The sequence below is a fragment of the Rattus norvegicus genome, chromosome 8, assembly GCF_036323735.1.
Source record: "Rattus norvegicus strain BN/NHsdMcwi chromosome 8, GRCr8, whole genome shotgun sequence".
NCBI classification, from domain to species: domain Eukaryota; kingdom Metazoa; phylum Chordata; class Mammalia; order Rodentia; family Muridae; genus Rattus; species Rattus norvegicus.
In genome coordinates, this window is record NC_086026.1 from 63,446,270 (window position 1) to 63,460,338 (window position 14,069).

The following is a 14,069-nucleotide window of genomic DNA, read 5'->3' on the forward strand; positions in this document are numbered from 1 at the left end:
TTAACTGAAGTCCCCTTTTCCAGATTGGCAACCCTCCTGCTCCCAGAGTGCCTGACTCTTACTGTCCATCGGGAAGGCTAAAGCACAGATCTCCACATGGACAGGTCAAGTCAAAGGTCTACGCACTGACCAGGTAAAGTGTGGGGCATAAATGAAATGTGAGAGCCAACTAGAAAGAAGACTACAGAGACCAAAACCTCAGGCAGCACTGGCCTTCATGTTTGGGGCTGAGCTCGTAATAACGGCAATAAAAGAAACCATAGATTATAGTGTTGCTATTATTAGGACAATAAAATAAAATTTCAAAATAATATTTACAATATTTTTGAGAGAATATCTTATACATTGTTATTTCTCCTAAACATCCAGCACAGCATGGTCTATAAATATTTTTAAGGCTAAACTAATAAGCTACTATTATCCCTGGATCATATGCCTTTAATAGTCACTAGATAGCAACTAGTTTCTAGTGTGTCACAACTCCAGCCGGTGACACTGTGCTTCAGCTCTATTCAGACGTAGAAAGCAAAGCCCAGGGAGTTACTCTCTGTGTCATAGCTTTCCGTGGACAGCTTCTGATCTAAACTCAGGGGAACGTCTGGAGTCAGCCTCTTGGGAATCCGAAATGATAAAATAAATGGATATTGAAGGGCATTTCCATTTACCAGACAATAATGCCCACCAAACTGTCTGGCACACCATGGAGTGAGAGACTGCCAGAAGCTTGGGAAGGTTGCACTTCCTCTGCTGGACGCTGCCAAACCTCAAAGCTAAACCTTCGCTATGGCTGCCCCCTGCTGCCTGACTTGAGAATTGCTCTTCTCCAAGTCTGAAAGCGCATTGTCAGATGAAAGTAAGGCTGGGGAGCTAGGAGAGCTGGGAGAGCTACCCCGCCCTTTGTTGTTGTTGTTGTTGTTGTTGTTTTGTTTTGTTTTGGTTTGGTTCTTTTTTTCGGAGCTGGGGACCGAACCCAGGGCCTTGCGCTTCCTACGGCCCTTTGTTGTTTTAAGGGAGTGGTTTATTGCCTTCATTCCAAGTTGGAACCTCTGCTCTGACAAATAATAATGTCTTAGAATAAGCTCCGTGAGACTGGCAATTTTACACTCTGCAGAATCAAGACAGAAGATGGGGGAGCTAAAGGCCATGTTTAAGGAATTGGGACAAAGTTCATAAGTCATGGGTTCCGGTCCCATCTGGGTCACTTCTTCAAGTGACAGATACAGTTTAAAAACTGAGTTTTTTACTAACAGAATCTGGAGATTGCCCATATGTGAGGGGTTATGTGTACACAAAAGAAGGAAACTCTAGCCAGTAGGTAGCAAACGAACAAATGGGGATGTGAAAAAGGTGCTTCGTAAAATAATGAAATGGAGATAGTAACTTTCCTAAATTAAATTGAGCGTCTGACTGAAAATTTCACATATTCCAATTCACTATCAGGTTCAGTTTAACAAGTCTTTCTGAAAGTCTAAGTCAGAGGTCGGCCCCAGAACTGACACAAGATGCAGAAGAGAGTCTAGGTAGCATTATTTTGTGATGGTCAATGCTACATAATCACATAGTGAAAAGTGAAACTTAGAAATGCAAAATGGCGATTTCCAATGGCCATTTCCCAATATGAGAACAGTTCAGAACCTGACTATTTTCCACATGAAAGCCTAGCAGAGGTGATTGACACAGTGGAGAGGAGAGGGATAGTCGTTCTCATAACTTGATCGTGGTAAAACTTATGTACATGAATTTTACTGGTAGCATACATTCTGCTTTTTTGAAAGCTGACAAAAATAGAATCTGTGGCCTATTTGTCATGAGCACTTAATATATAAGAATTTGAAGGGATAATAAGATTTTCAAATGTGTGTCCATCAGCCTACTGGAAAGCCAATAGACAGATTTCTCGTTTGTGGGAACATATGGTATTTGTCTAAAGAGGCTAGGCTCAACAATGAACCAAATATTTGATAATGGAAGATGTTCCCTCAATCGTCAGCCCAGCACTTCTCTTCCTGTCCTCTCCATGTTTCCTACCTCCAACTTCTGGGTTCTTTAAACCCATTATTGTTTCCATATTATCTAGATACAACTCTTTCAACTTCTCGCCTCAGCATAACATATAGGCCTTCGGTGCATATTTTCATGTGAAATAAAAGTTGATACACCAGGAGAATAAGTGAGCGAAGAACCCTGATAAGAGAGAGCTCTCTGCAGCCATGCAGCTCCAGAGAGCAAAGTAAGAAGCACACTGAGAATTATCGAGTGAGTTAGTGTGATGTGCTGACCTTCACCTTGATCATTGGAGCAAAATTTGGATGGTTATCTAGACCTGCAAACAGATTTAGGTGGATAGTCATATCCTAGCTCTCTTTAAACCATATATATCCAAGCCCAAGGATGTCCTTCCTACCAATGTCCATACTTGAGATTTTAGACTGTCATGAGCAAGTGTGTCTATGCCAAGCCGATCTTGACAGTGAATAAGAAAAGTTAGATTGGGAATGGAGAAAAGATAGAATAGCAAAATACAGTTCATGGTGTCAAGGCACTCACGCATCTTTCACGCTCATCTGTGTCCTTGTTGCTAAACAGGAAGTCAAAAGGAATGTTTGCATGGGATACCACGATGGCTGTCCCCTTCATGGAAACACGTCATGTATGTAAGTGAGCTTTAACTTTCAGTTTTTAAGTTACCAAATGCTGGCTACTGCATACATTTATAGTGACTTTAGAACACAAAGCAATGTAAAGAAAATTAATCCATTTATTTGACTCTAATTCCAAGGTGTACATTTTACCTATGGCTATGGAGATTTAATGAGCTACTTACTCCTTTAATCTCTAAGGTAACTCTTAAATCTGAGGTAGGACGAAAAACGACTTGTGAGGGTTCAACTCTTTATTCTTTGAAAGAATGGGGTCATGACAAAAAAAGGTGAGAAGGTACGTCAAAGGAAGAGATGACTCTTTAGAAGTGGGGGCCCACTGGCCTGCTGTACTCAATGTAGTCACAGAGGGATTTCCTTCCTCAGACTGCTAAAGGAGCTAAGCAACAATGCAAATGGCTTTTTAAAAAGACCTATTTATTTGAAATGCACCATGTGATTTTCCCCCCACACCACACACAGAGTCCTAGCTATATTTTACTCAGGCTAATACGACTTAGGCATGTTCTACCTGAATCTACACCTACTACAGTCAAGCTACACTCCTGGGAGCACGAACTGAGAGTAAGAAACAATACTCCCATGTTTAACTTTTGCCCCCAAAACAGTTTACATGGGGATCCATCATAAGCAACCGGGCTTAACTTGTGGGAAGAGTCTAGATTGTTACTTCCCACTTACCCTCAACACACACACACACACACACACACACACACACACACACACACACACACACAAATGAAAGTTCCTTTGTTCATTTATGCCTGACCCCACATGGCCTGGCCTTTCTAATAACTTAAGTACTTCTGCCAGAGTCATTTAGATGTGCTGACGACAACTTTGGAACTCTAGCAGGAGACCAGATGGGTTTTACTGATGGCCTGCTTTCCCAATGTATATTTTGTAGGATTGGTCCTTTAAGGCTTCAGTCTCTTTACTGGTCCCCAACATGGACTCCTTTCTTTTGCATCCCGGCTCTCTGGATGGATGCTCGGCTTGCTGACAAACCATAGGAGCTGTGATCATAAAATGCTTCAGACCATCAAACATCCGTGGTGAGGTTGAGGCCACCTACTCGATAAAACTGATGGTTCCCAGGTAACTATCGATGAGTAATGTGTCAGAGTAGACAGACCCCACTTGTTCACTGTTTGAGGTACTTTTCTGAATTCCTTGGAGAGAAAATTATTTCCACAATGGGGCTGTCCTCATCTAGATGCAAGGACAAGTCATTATTTTTCGGCATATTTTCAATACACCTTTTTTGCAATGTCTTCACATGGAATCGTTTCAAAAGTGTAACCAGGACAACTTTCATCATCACCATGGCGATGTACTTCCCAGCACAGCTGCGGGGCCCAAAGCCAAATGGCTGAAAATACCTGTAGGGAACCTATGAAAACGATCAGATGATTAGCCAGAATCATGCAACCACCTTTGCTTTGCTTTTTCTCTGAAAGCATGGGTCAGTCAGAATACTCTGACTTGGAGCTCTGTCATGCTGCTCCCTGCCTGAGACAAATGACGGTGGCTAAAAAAGGATCCTTCTCGACCACTGTGCCTCTCCTGTAACACAGACCAGCCACAGATAGTCCCTAGTTTTGTTTGCATGTCAATAAGCTGGGGTAAGGCAGTTCGAATCACCACAATATGGGCAATATTAGATACCTTGTAGAGTAATTTCAGCTTCCCTGGTGCTTTGCAAGTTACTAAGGCAAATGTGTGTGTGTGTGTGTGTGTGTGTGTGTGTGTGTGTGTGTGAGAGAGAGAGAGAGAGAGAGAGAGAGAGAGAGAGAGAGAGCGCTCATATAATAGATGAAATGAAGACAAAAAACTATGGATGACCAGACCATTAGTGTCAAACTTCTTGTGTGTGTGAGAAGGAGAGGGGGATCTCTATGGCCTGGGCTAGCCCCAAAGTTCTGATCCTCTTGCCTCTACCTCATAGCGCTAGGATCACAGTAATATACCATTACATCAGGTCCTCTGGAAACTTTTAGTTACTGTGAAAATCAATGAGGATCGTGTCTGTCTGTCTGTCTGTCTCTCTTGTCTAATATGTATTTACATGACCTCAATATACTAGAATTACAAAAAAAAATTGTCAATCAGTTGACTGATGAGGGATTGCCTGTCTAGAATCAGCAATTAGAGTGCCGTGTCAGCATTGGGTCCCCATGCTACACACAAGTTGAAAAGGAGGAAATATGGGGAGCGACTTGGAAAATTCTATCTTAATAATATTGTTCCGACCTAATGGAAGCAAAAACCTCTCTCCTACACACCGGCTGTATAAAAAAGAACACTGATCCTTTTGATCACTGAGTTTTATTTAGAATAACATCCATTGCTTGAGGCTATTGACTGGAATAAAGGCAGCAATAAGACTAAATCTTATTCGATTGATTTCTATCTAAAGCAGGAATGGATTTTCCTTTGCTTAGCTGGTGGGACAGTTGACTCTAGAGGATGCTAAAGTGATGCATTATTTTCTTTTACTTCATTATAGAAAAGTGATAAATTTGGGGCTGGAGATATGTATGGCTCAGTGGTTAGGAGAACTGGATGTTTTCCCAGAAGACCCAGGTTCAGTTCCAGCACCCACATGGTGGTTCATCGTCATCCATAAACTCCCATTCCAAAGGCTGTAATGCCCTCTTCTAAACTCTTCGAGAACCAGGCACATAAATAGTATGCTTGCCCACATGCAGGTAAAAACACGAATACACATAAGGGTCTTTTTTAATTAAATGATAATTTGAATGGAAGAAATCAGTTGCCTTAAATAAGTCTTTGCCAAATTAAGGACATTTTATGTTTTACTTCGCAGGGTGGCAACTATACAGACATTTTACAGAGCTACAAAGCCAACATCTTTGGCTTGCAATGAATGTGTTAGCCATGTTCTAAGCCCTAGGACACAGGTTCTCCCATGACGTAAAAGGGCAGGTGAGGCTAAGTGGGCGTGGCGCAAGCACAGGACTGGAGCAGCTAAGACCACAAACACCAGAAACAACATGCTCGGATCTAAGGAGGAGCTCTTACGTTCTTCTCAAAGTTTTCAAGGGTAAATTCATTGGGCTTGGGGAAATACTCGAGCCTGTGCATTCTTCCGATGTTCAGAATGATGTTAGTTCCCTTTTTAACCGGGTAGCCGTCAATCACGTCATCCTCCAGGGCTCTGCGCATGACCAAGTCCACGACAGGCTGATACCGCAGGCTCTCGTTAATGAAGTTTTCCACCACTTTCAAATTTTGCACATCACCAATCCTTATGTCTCTGTCACCTGTGGAACAGATGAAAAAGGACAAAGAGGGTTAGTTTTATACGTGATGAGCACTAAAGATCCTCTTTTTCCGTGGAACAGTTTGTTCTTGGTTAGAAAATAAATGCTTTTAATTCTAATGCAGACCGCTCACTGGGAACAAATGTGTTATACTTGGTCCACAAAGGATGTTATAAAAGTTTAGATGTGAAATCATTTCTGGAAATTTCTTAACAAGCACAACAAAGATTTCCTAAAATTATCTGAAAATCTGATCCTATGACACCAGCATTCCCATCTGTAGTCAATGGGTATGAGACGGGCAATCACCTTTTCCAAGGAGACATACCCTCTGCAGTTTCAGGTGGGCCACACCTACTCTGCATCCCATCTTCCTCTGCTTTAAGTCTTTGAGTTTTCCACCTACTCTATGTTCTAGGGAACGTTTACTGTGCCTCTTACTGTATGAGCCAGCTAGCACAGTAACCACCCCAGGCAAAAGTACAAGGCTGCTACAGAGTCCGTGAGATCATGCAGTGAGCCCAGTACATAAAACTCACCCCTCCTGCTGCTTCCCCACACATCACTGACTGACCTCAAACAAACGGGTGCAGGAGTATGTCAAGATGCTTACTACTCCCCTCAGAAACAGTGAGTGTCCTGCCCAGCCCTGATGGCTATTGAGGAGTAACAAGACAGTCCCAGTGTCTCAACTGACCTGGCATTGATCAAAGAAGCTTAGATTGTTCCAAATGTGGCAAAAAATTTGAGTATCCTCAAGTGAGCCATTTTAACAGAATCAAAGCATCCTGGGGTCCTGAGGTATCCATATATATATATATATATATATATATATATAGAGAGAGAGAGAGAGAGAGAGAGAGAGAGAGAGAGAGACAGAGAGAGACAGAGAGACAGAGAGACAGAGAGAGACAGAGAGAGAGACAGAGAGAGACAGAGAGAGAGAGAGACGAGAGAGAAAAAGAGAAAGAGAGAAAGAGAGAGAGAGAGAGAGAGAGAGAGAGAGAGAGAGAGAGAACTAGTTCAGTCAGAAAATTCTAAGGTAGAGAAGCTGCATCAGAAGTGCTGTGCTCTGTGCCCAAGGATCCAGCAAATATGCATAACTAGGGTGGAGAGATAAAGGGATGATCATTCTGAAAGTAATTTTTAGAAAGTAATGACCATGGACCACAAGAGGGAGCATGGATGTTGCAACATGCCTTGATGCTCTCCCATCTTTGCAGAGCCAGATGAAGAGTCAGGAGGCATTGAGAAGCTCCATCACATCTGATAAAAGCCATCGAAATCAGTTTCCCTCCTAGACTCTCCTACAGTGCCTTCTCTTCATTCCATTAAATTTCCTTCCTTCCTTCCTTCCTTCCTTCCTTCCTTCCTTCCTTCCTTCTTCTCTCTCTCTCTTCTTTCTTTCTTTCTTTTTATTTCTTTCTTTCTCCCACTAGTCTACAAGCCAGCCCAGTGAATGCTGCAATCTGCCCTCTACACAGACTCTGAAAGCTGCATCGGAAACACTGAGGAAACATTGGAATCTGGAACAGAGTTCTCCTGTTTTTTGTTCTACTTTGACAGGCTTATTGTCCCTTATCAATGCCTCTACAGAACCCTACTCTCATATATTCAACGAATTCAGTTTTCCCTTAGTGTCAACTACTTCAGGCAGCAATAAAATGCTCTTTTAGAGATGGTGCCATTCCTGAAAGGTCAGGAAAGTCCATCTCATGTGAAAGTCCATCTGCGAGCAGTGCGTTCCAAAGAGGATCACACAGGCGAAGGCCACTCCAAATAAGTTTTTTGTTTTCTCTCAGAATTCCAAAGAAGAGTGAGGGCAGGATGCTGCTTAAGGGGAGTCATGAAAATGGGGGTAGAAACCCAAAGAGCATGCAGGGGCTGGACCAAAGCTCCCTACACATCTGTAGTGGACATGTATGTAGCTAGGTCTTCATGTGGGGCCCTCACACCTGACTGTTGCCTGCCATTGGATCCCCTTCCCTAACTGGGCTGCCTGATTGGTCCTCGGTGAGAGCCCATGAGCTTAGTCCTCCTGGGACTGGATGTCCCAGGGCAGGGTAATACCTAAGGGGAGCTTCTCCTTCTCTGAGAAGGGGAGAGGTGATGGAGGGAGGGATCTGTAAGGGCGGGACTGGGAAGAGAGGAGGAAGAGGGTCACGATCAGGATGTGAAGTGGAAAAATTAATTAATGAATGAGTAAAATGAAGAATAAAGAAAATGAAAGTGGGGGTGGGAGCCCTGGGGACTTCTCTATAGAAGCTGTGGGAAGAGTGGGGGAAGGGCCAACATCTGTGGCGCCATGAAGAAGGAAGCTCATTACTCCCTGGCCTCTGCCGTTACCCTTTCATCCTCCTCCCTCCACAAGGTGAACGCACACACACCTTTGTAAACAGTACCCATCTTCCTAGGTGGACCCACTAAAATAGACATATGAAACTCACGAGGCAGGCAGAGCACATGAAGCTCAAGTTCCACATCTATGGAGTCAACCAACAGCATTCAATGTATACTTATTGTGTTTGCCTTTATTTTGCAGTCCCTCTCTAGGTAAAACAATGCCATAACTATTTATATAGCACTGCATTGCATCAGACATTATAAACAATTGAGAGGTGACCTAATGTCTATGGGAGGGCTCTAAGTAGGTCACATGCAAGTACTCTATGATTTTCTAAGATGGGCAAACTTGACCATATCTATGTCTGTGTGCACAGGAAGGAAGATTTCAAGCTTGGGGGAAGACTCAACAGGTAAGTGTACTACTCACCAAGCCTGAAAACTTGAATGTGATCCTCAGAATCCAGCTGGGAGGAGGTCAGAAATAACTGCCACAAGCTGTCCTCTGAGCTCCACAGTCACATTGTAGCAAGTGCATATGTGCACACACACACCACACACACACACATACACACACACACCACACACACACACCACACACACACACACACCACACACATACACACACACCCCACACACCCCCACACACACCACACACATACACACACACCACACACATACACACACACCACACATATACACACACACACACACCACACACACACACTAATAAAAAGCTCTTGAAGGACATACAGCAAGCAAGTAGTTTGGGGGATGGGAACAGGGCTCAGAGACAGTGAAAAGAATTAGGACGTCCACTTTCTGCCTTACGCATTGCTCTGGTGTTTGGATTCTTCAATAAACACACATCATTTTTATGATTTATACGACATAAATAGGAGGGACTGCCATTTTAACCTACTCAGTACAGCTAAGATGTGACAGAATTACTCTATCTTTCCTTAAAGTTTTACCAGATTCTTAAGATATATGGAGCAGCCGACACTCCCGTTCAGAAGGGAGCTCCTGAAGCACTGCTGTTTGTCTAATAGCCGCTTACCGACAGCAGTGTGGATCTCCATCGGTATTGCTGTTTATCTGACAACTGCTTACCAACAACAGTGTGGATTTCCTTCAGTATAGCTGTTTCCACCTCCGGATACTCTGCGATGAGAAGCAACATGACGTACAGAGTGACGGACATGGTGTCAGGGGCCGCAATCAGCATTTCCAATATACACTGATTCACGTTCTCCTTTGTCAGGTCTCCACGTCTCTGAGGAATTGAAAGAGGAGAAGATGTGGGGAAAGGGAATCGGATTTTCATAAAATTATGGGAGGTGCCACTCAAGCACCTCAACAAAATGAAATGAGAGGCTCCTGTGATCAGTACCAAGAGTGTGCATATTAATATTCTACATACAGATAAACAGACAGCTGATTACTTATGCACCATTGACCCTCCATACACCAGAGTTCCACATCAGTGGATTCAACTAACTGGGCATCTCGTGTATTTTTGTTGTATTTTTATTGAGCACAGACTTTTTAGGATTATTCTCTAAACAATGCAATGTTATAACTATCTGCATAACATTAGACTTTGTCGGATGTTATTAACCCTATGGGGTGATGCAAGTCTGGCATTCTAGAGACAAGATTGGAACATTCTTGTATTTTGGTAGCTGGGGAGGGTTCCAGAATAAAGCTCCCAGATATTGAGGGATATTTTTACTCGGCATCACAGGTCTCTTCTCTTCCTGATTTCATGAATTATAATGTAGAAGAATTTGAAGGATAAATGTCAATAAACAGCTGATCGGGCTGTTTTGATGGGCTGTCATAGAACGCTAGAGGAACTCTTTAAAGAAAAACCACGTCACAGTTCTAAAAAGGATTTTCTAAGCAATGGTACACAGTCATAATATGTAGCAGGTGAGGAACTGTGGTTCAGTCAGGCCAATACCTCAGCGAAAATCAAATCAGTTGCAAAATCCATACAGTCTTCCAGTTTCTCTGCTGAGGAAACTTTCTGTCTTTTCTTTTCCACCAGAATTTCGATCTCGTCTTTCAAGTCCTTGCTGAAGGAAAAGAAGAAGTCAAAATTTTCTCTATTTAGACTCCCAGCAAAACAGATCCTGCTTGTTTTAAAGGCATTAGTGCTCGTGAGTAAATGAGTTTATATTTTATTTCTTCACAAACAAATTGCATGAAGTCTTTGTCTTATAGTACCAGGGTTAACTGAGACTTCTAACACTGCTAATAATCCCAAGGCTATAACTTTAATTCTATGTTCCATTTTTTATGATACGCAGAAAGCTCTGATAGGTGTCAGTGTTAGGATTAGCCAAGCTTTTCCGTCAACTCAAAACATAACACAGTGTCTTCGTTCCAGAGAGCCCTCGGGCCACACATTTGGCCACTGCTAAGCAGGTTCTTGGCCAGAGGCTTCCTTTGTTCTTCGGTCTGTCCCAGTGCAGCCAAATTGCTATGAGTATTTCACAAGTAACTTTGTCAGCATGGCCCTCTGCACTCTGGGGAGCATAAACCTTATCAAAGGGGTCAACAGCCCCAAAGACAAAATGAGCAGCGCACATGCCCATCCTCCAAACTTGGGTTACTTACACGGATCTCTCATACTTTCTGTAGAGCCAAGAAATCTTAAAGAAGATGTTTGGTTTGATAAGGAGTGCTTGCCAGGCATTAAAATAACCCTGGATTTTCTTCACAATAGAACTTTCTGTGGAACAAAATCAAGAACAAATTCAGTGAGAAAAAAAAATGTGAACCTAAAAGCAGAACTCCAGACAGACTCTTTGGCCGGTCTTGGGTCTAGCTGCATAGATTACACGGCAAATTCATTAACTTATCTGCTTGGCATCTAAATTGGCTGAGTTAGCTGTAGAATTCACAGTTTTCAAGTCCGTGTCTGAGACCACAACCTAGACTCTCTCGTATCTCAGTCCAGTTGGGCTTCTCACTCCCTCTGGCTTTTCTGGACACAGAGGAGTAATTACAGTTACTGTGTCCTTGGTCCTGGCACCTGGAAGGGGGTTGTTTGGCCAAGTGAGATGACTTAGTGGGTAAAGGTCCTTGCCTCTTAATGATTTGAGTTCAATTCCTGGAATCCACATAAAGAAGGGAGGAAAAAACAGCTCCCGAGTTGTCCCCTGAGCTCTGTGGGTACACAGCAGCACTCATGTTTCTTTCTTACTAACGATAATGATGATGATGATGATGATGATGATGATGATGATGATGATGATGATGACGACGACGACGACGACGACGACAATGGCATATTTAATTTTTTTTTTTTTTGGTTCTTTTTTTTCGGAGCTGGGGACCGAACCCAGGGCCTTGCGCTTCCTAGGTAAGCGCTCTACCACTGAGCTAAATCCCCAGCCCGGCATATTTAATTTGAAAACACCAAACCTGTTATGCTGCTAACACAGTTCAGTTGATTCTGGAGTTAGGTGAGATATTATATACTGGGATTCTCAACCTAATTAACAGCTCCTCAATGACTCACTTTCCAGTGCTAGGTCCATTTTATAGCATTCTTCACATGGCCTTCATACTTATCTATATTTGGCTGAAACTGCAGAATTAATCTCAGCTTCTTCAATGCACTGTTTTGAGCCTCATACATTGTTAATGACAGGTAAGTGATAATAAGCTAAATTGAATTTAAAAAGGAAAAGAAAGTCCTTGCCTATTTTTTCAAGTTACACACACACACACACACACACACACACACACACACACACACACACACAAATGCGAAAGGAATTTTTTTTAACTGTTAAAATGCCAATCACTTCTAGGTTGCTTTACAGAGCTTTTGAGTTTAATCCTTACAGTCTTGCCAAGGGTGATAACATCTTTGTTTTGCAAATTAAAGAAACCTACAGTTGATAGAAATTAAGGATGCAGACAGTATGGCATGCAGGTCAGCCTGGAAGTTTAACAAGTATACAGTATAAAGGGAAACCAACATAGCCCACGTGGCTTATACAGGTGCTGTGGCATCTCGGTCTGGTTCCAGCCACTGATTGGCGCAGGGATTCACAGCTCCCTTGACACAACCCTTCCTAACAGCCTAGGCCTGGAGGGACCCAAGGAGCAAGCAGGGCTAGGTCAGCATGTCTGCCTAACTTCAGCAAAGACATATGCAGAAAGGCTGGAAGCACGCCAGGTGAAAGGTGACACGAGAACTTCCCAGAGGAACGGCATGATCAGATTCAGTTTCTGTAGCCCCTCGGAAGTGCAGGAGATGGCCAGGCCATGGGAGCTGGGAGGAGGAAGGAAGGGCTTAGAGATGACCGTATGGCTCCGATGGTTTCCACAAGTGCTAGAGTGCGTGTTTCTTTCCCCTGCCTAGATCGCTTTTCTTTCAGATCTGCACATGGCTGTGACTTCACTTCATTCAGAACATGTTTAAATGTCCTCACTGAAGAGATAACTTCCTGACCACTCGGCTCCATGATGGGCATGGCCACACTGCTACCCCACCTCAATCCCTGTTCTTTACCCTGATCCGTTCTTGCCTTGAGGCACTCACTATCACTCCCATGTAACCTGGGATTTACTAGCTTTACTGCTCATGTACCCCACTGCAATATAAGCTTCTCAAAGCTGAAAACTTTACCCATCTTCCCGATTCTCTCCCCAGAACCTGGAACATAAAGTAGGCAGCCAATACATATTGGTTGAGTGAACAGCTGAGTCAAGGAACGTGGTTAAAAATTAATTTAGGGAAATCACATACTAATGTCAACAGCTTTTGGGTGGTGGTAGTTATGGGCACGTTTTTAAATGTTTGCCTTTTCTCACTTAGCAGAGAAGGTAGGATGCCTTGTGGGGTTGTTATAAATACTAAATGGTAGGCATGCACATAAAGTATCTTTTCAGATTGTTTGGTACAAACCAGTATGTTTGGTACATGCAAAACACCTGACAACTGTCATCACCATCTTGTCAGCATCAACAGCATCAGCACTGTCACTTTATCGCATAGAGACCAGCAAGTTCTCTTAGAGAGTGACTTTGAGAGAAGGAACACATATATGTGTACATAAATATGTGTGTGTGTGTGTGTGTGTGTGTGTGTGTGTGTGTGTGTGTGTGTATCATGTCCCAAAGAATGGTCAGAAATGGTTAAATATATCTGATTTACCAGTGCTATGTCAATGACCACATTAACAGATAACGTTTGCCCATTGTAGGATGCTATGCCTTAGAGCAACACAGGAGATACAGAAGATATGGGGGTTGACCTCTACTTTGAAAGTTTAGAAATGAATGAACAAGGCAGAAATGCTAGGGGTGGGGTGGGGGGATATCCTTAGGAATACTTAGAAATGCTGAGCCAAGCACAGTGAAGTGGCACTTTGCTTCTCTCTACTGCCCCCACAGGCCCTGTTTGAAAGAGAACAGAATCCATGAGAACTCAAGTCCCAGTACCGTCCAGGGGGATCCCCAGGAAGAGCGTGTTAGAAGTGTCCAGCATGATGTGTCTCATGAGGGTCACCACGTCCACGTAGCCCGAGTTGTCAGTGACGTCACCCAGCCTGTCCAAATGCTGCTTGATGGATTCCACACAGACTTCTACCATTCGAATAAGACCAGGGCCCGTCAGAGCTGAAGAACAGAAATTCGGCCATCATAAGCACCAGGGCACACACAGCAGGTTACTTCAGCTTTATATGTCAGGAACAATTGTCCCCAACTTTACATTAAATAATAGGGTGGGAAATGTTATAATCATTTCACATAC

At 43.1% G+C, this 14,069-nt stretch overlaps 1 protein-coding gene and 1 long non-coding RNA gene across 3 annotated transcripts in view; one reads left to right on the top strand and one right to left on the bottom strand.

Moving 5' to 3' along the window:
• LOC103693097 (uncharacterized) lies at nt 1-13,848 on the top strand. 2 transcript variants are annotated; one of them, XR_005488200.2, is made up of 7 exons: nt 1-133; nt 2,587-2,654; nt 3,568-3,758; nt 5,491-5,727; nt 8,668-8,703; nt 10,344-10,455; nt 13,709-13,848. It is a non-coding gene; the product is annotated as an uncharacterized LOC103693097 (long non-coding RNA). The 2 variants fall into 2 exon arrangements; XR_593920.4 differs by lacking the exon at nt 5,491-5,727 and having other exon boundaries at nt 2-133.
• Nucleotides 2,879-14,069, bottom strand: part of Cyp19a1 (cytochrome P450, family 19, subfamily a, polypeptide 1) — a 27,387-nt gene continuing 16,196 nt past the window's right edge. Inside the window, exons 4-9 of the mRNA NM_017085.3 lie at nt 13,757-13,933; nt 10,916-11,030; nt 10,257-10,371; nt 9,404-9,566; nt 5,706-5,947; nt 2,879-4,053 (exon numbers count right to left, since the gene is read on the bottom strand). Coding sequence (NP_058781.2) covers nt 3,805-4,053; nt 5,706-5,947; nt 9,404-9,566; nt 10,257-10,371; nt 10,916-11,030; nt 13,757-13,933 — 1,061 coding nt within the window. The 3' untranslated portion in view covers nt 2,879-3,804. The remainder of the gene's footprint in view (nt 4,054-5,705; nt 5,948-9,403; nt 9,567-10,256; nt 10,372-10,915; nt 11,031-13,756; nt 13,934-14,069) is intronic.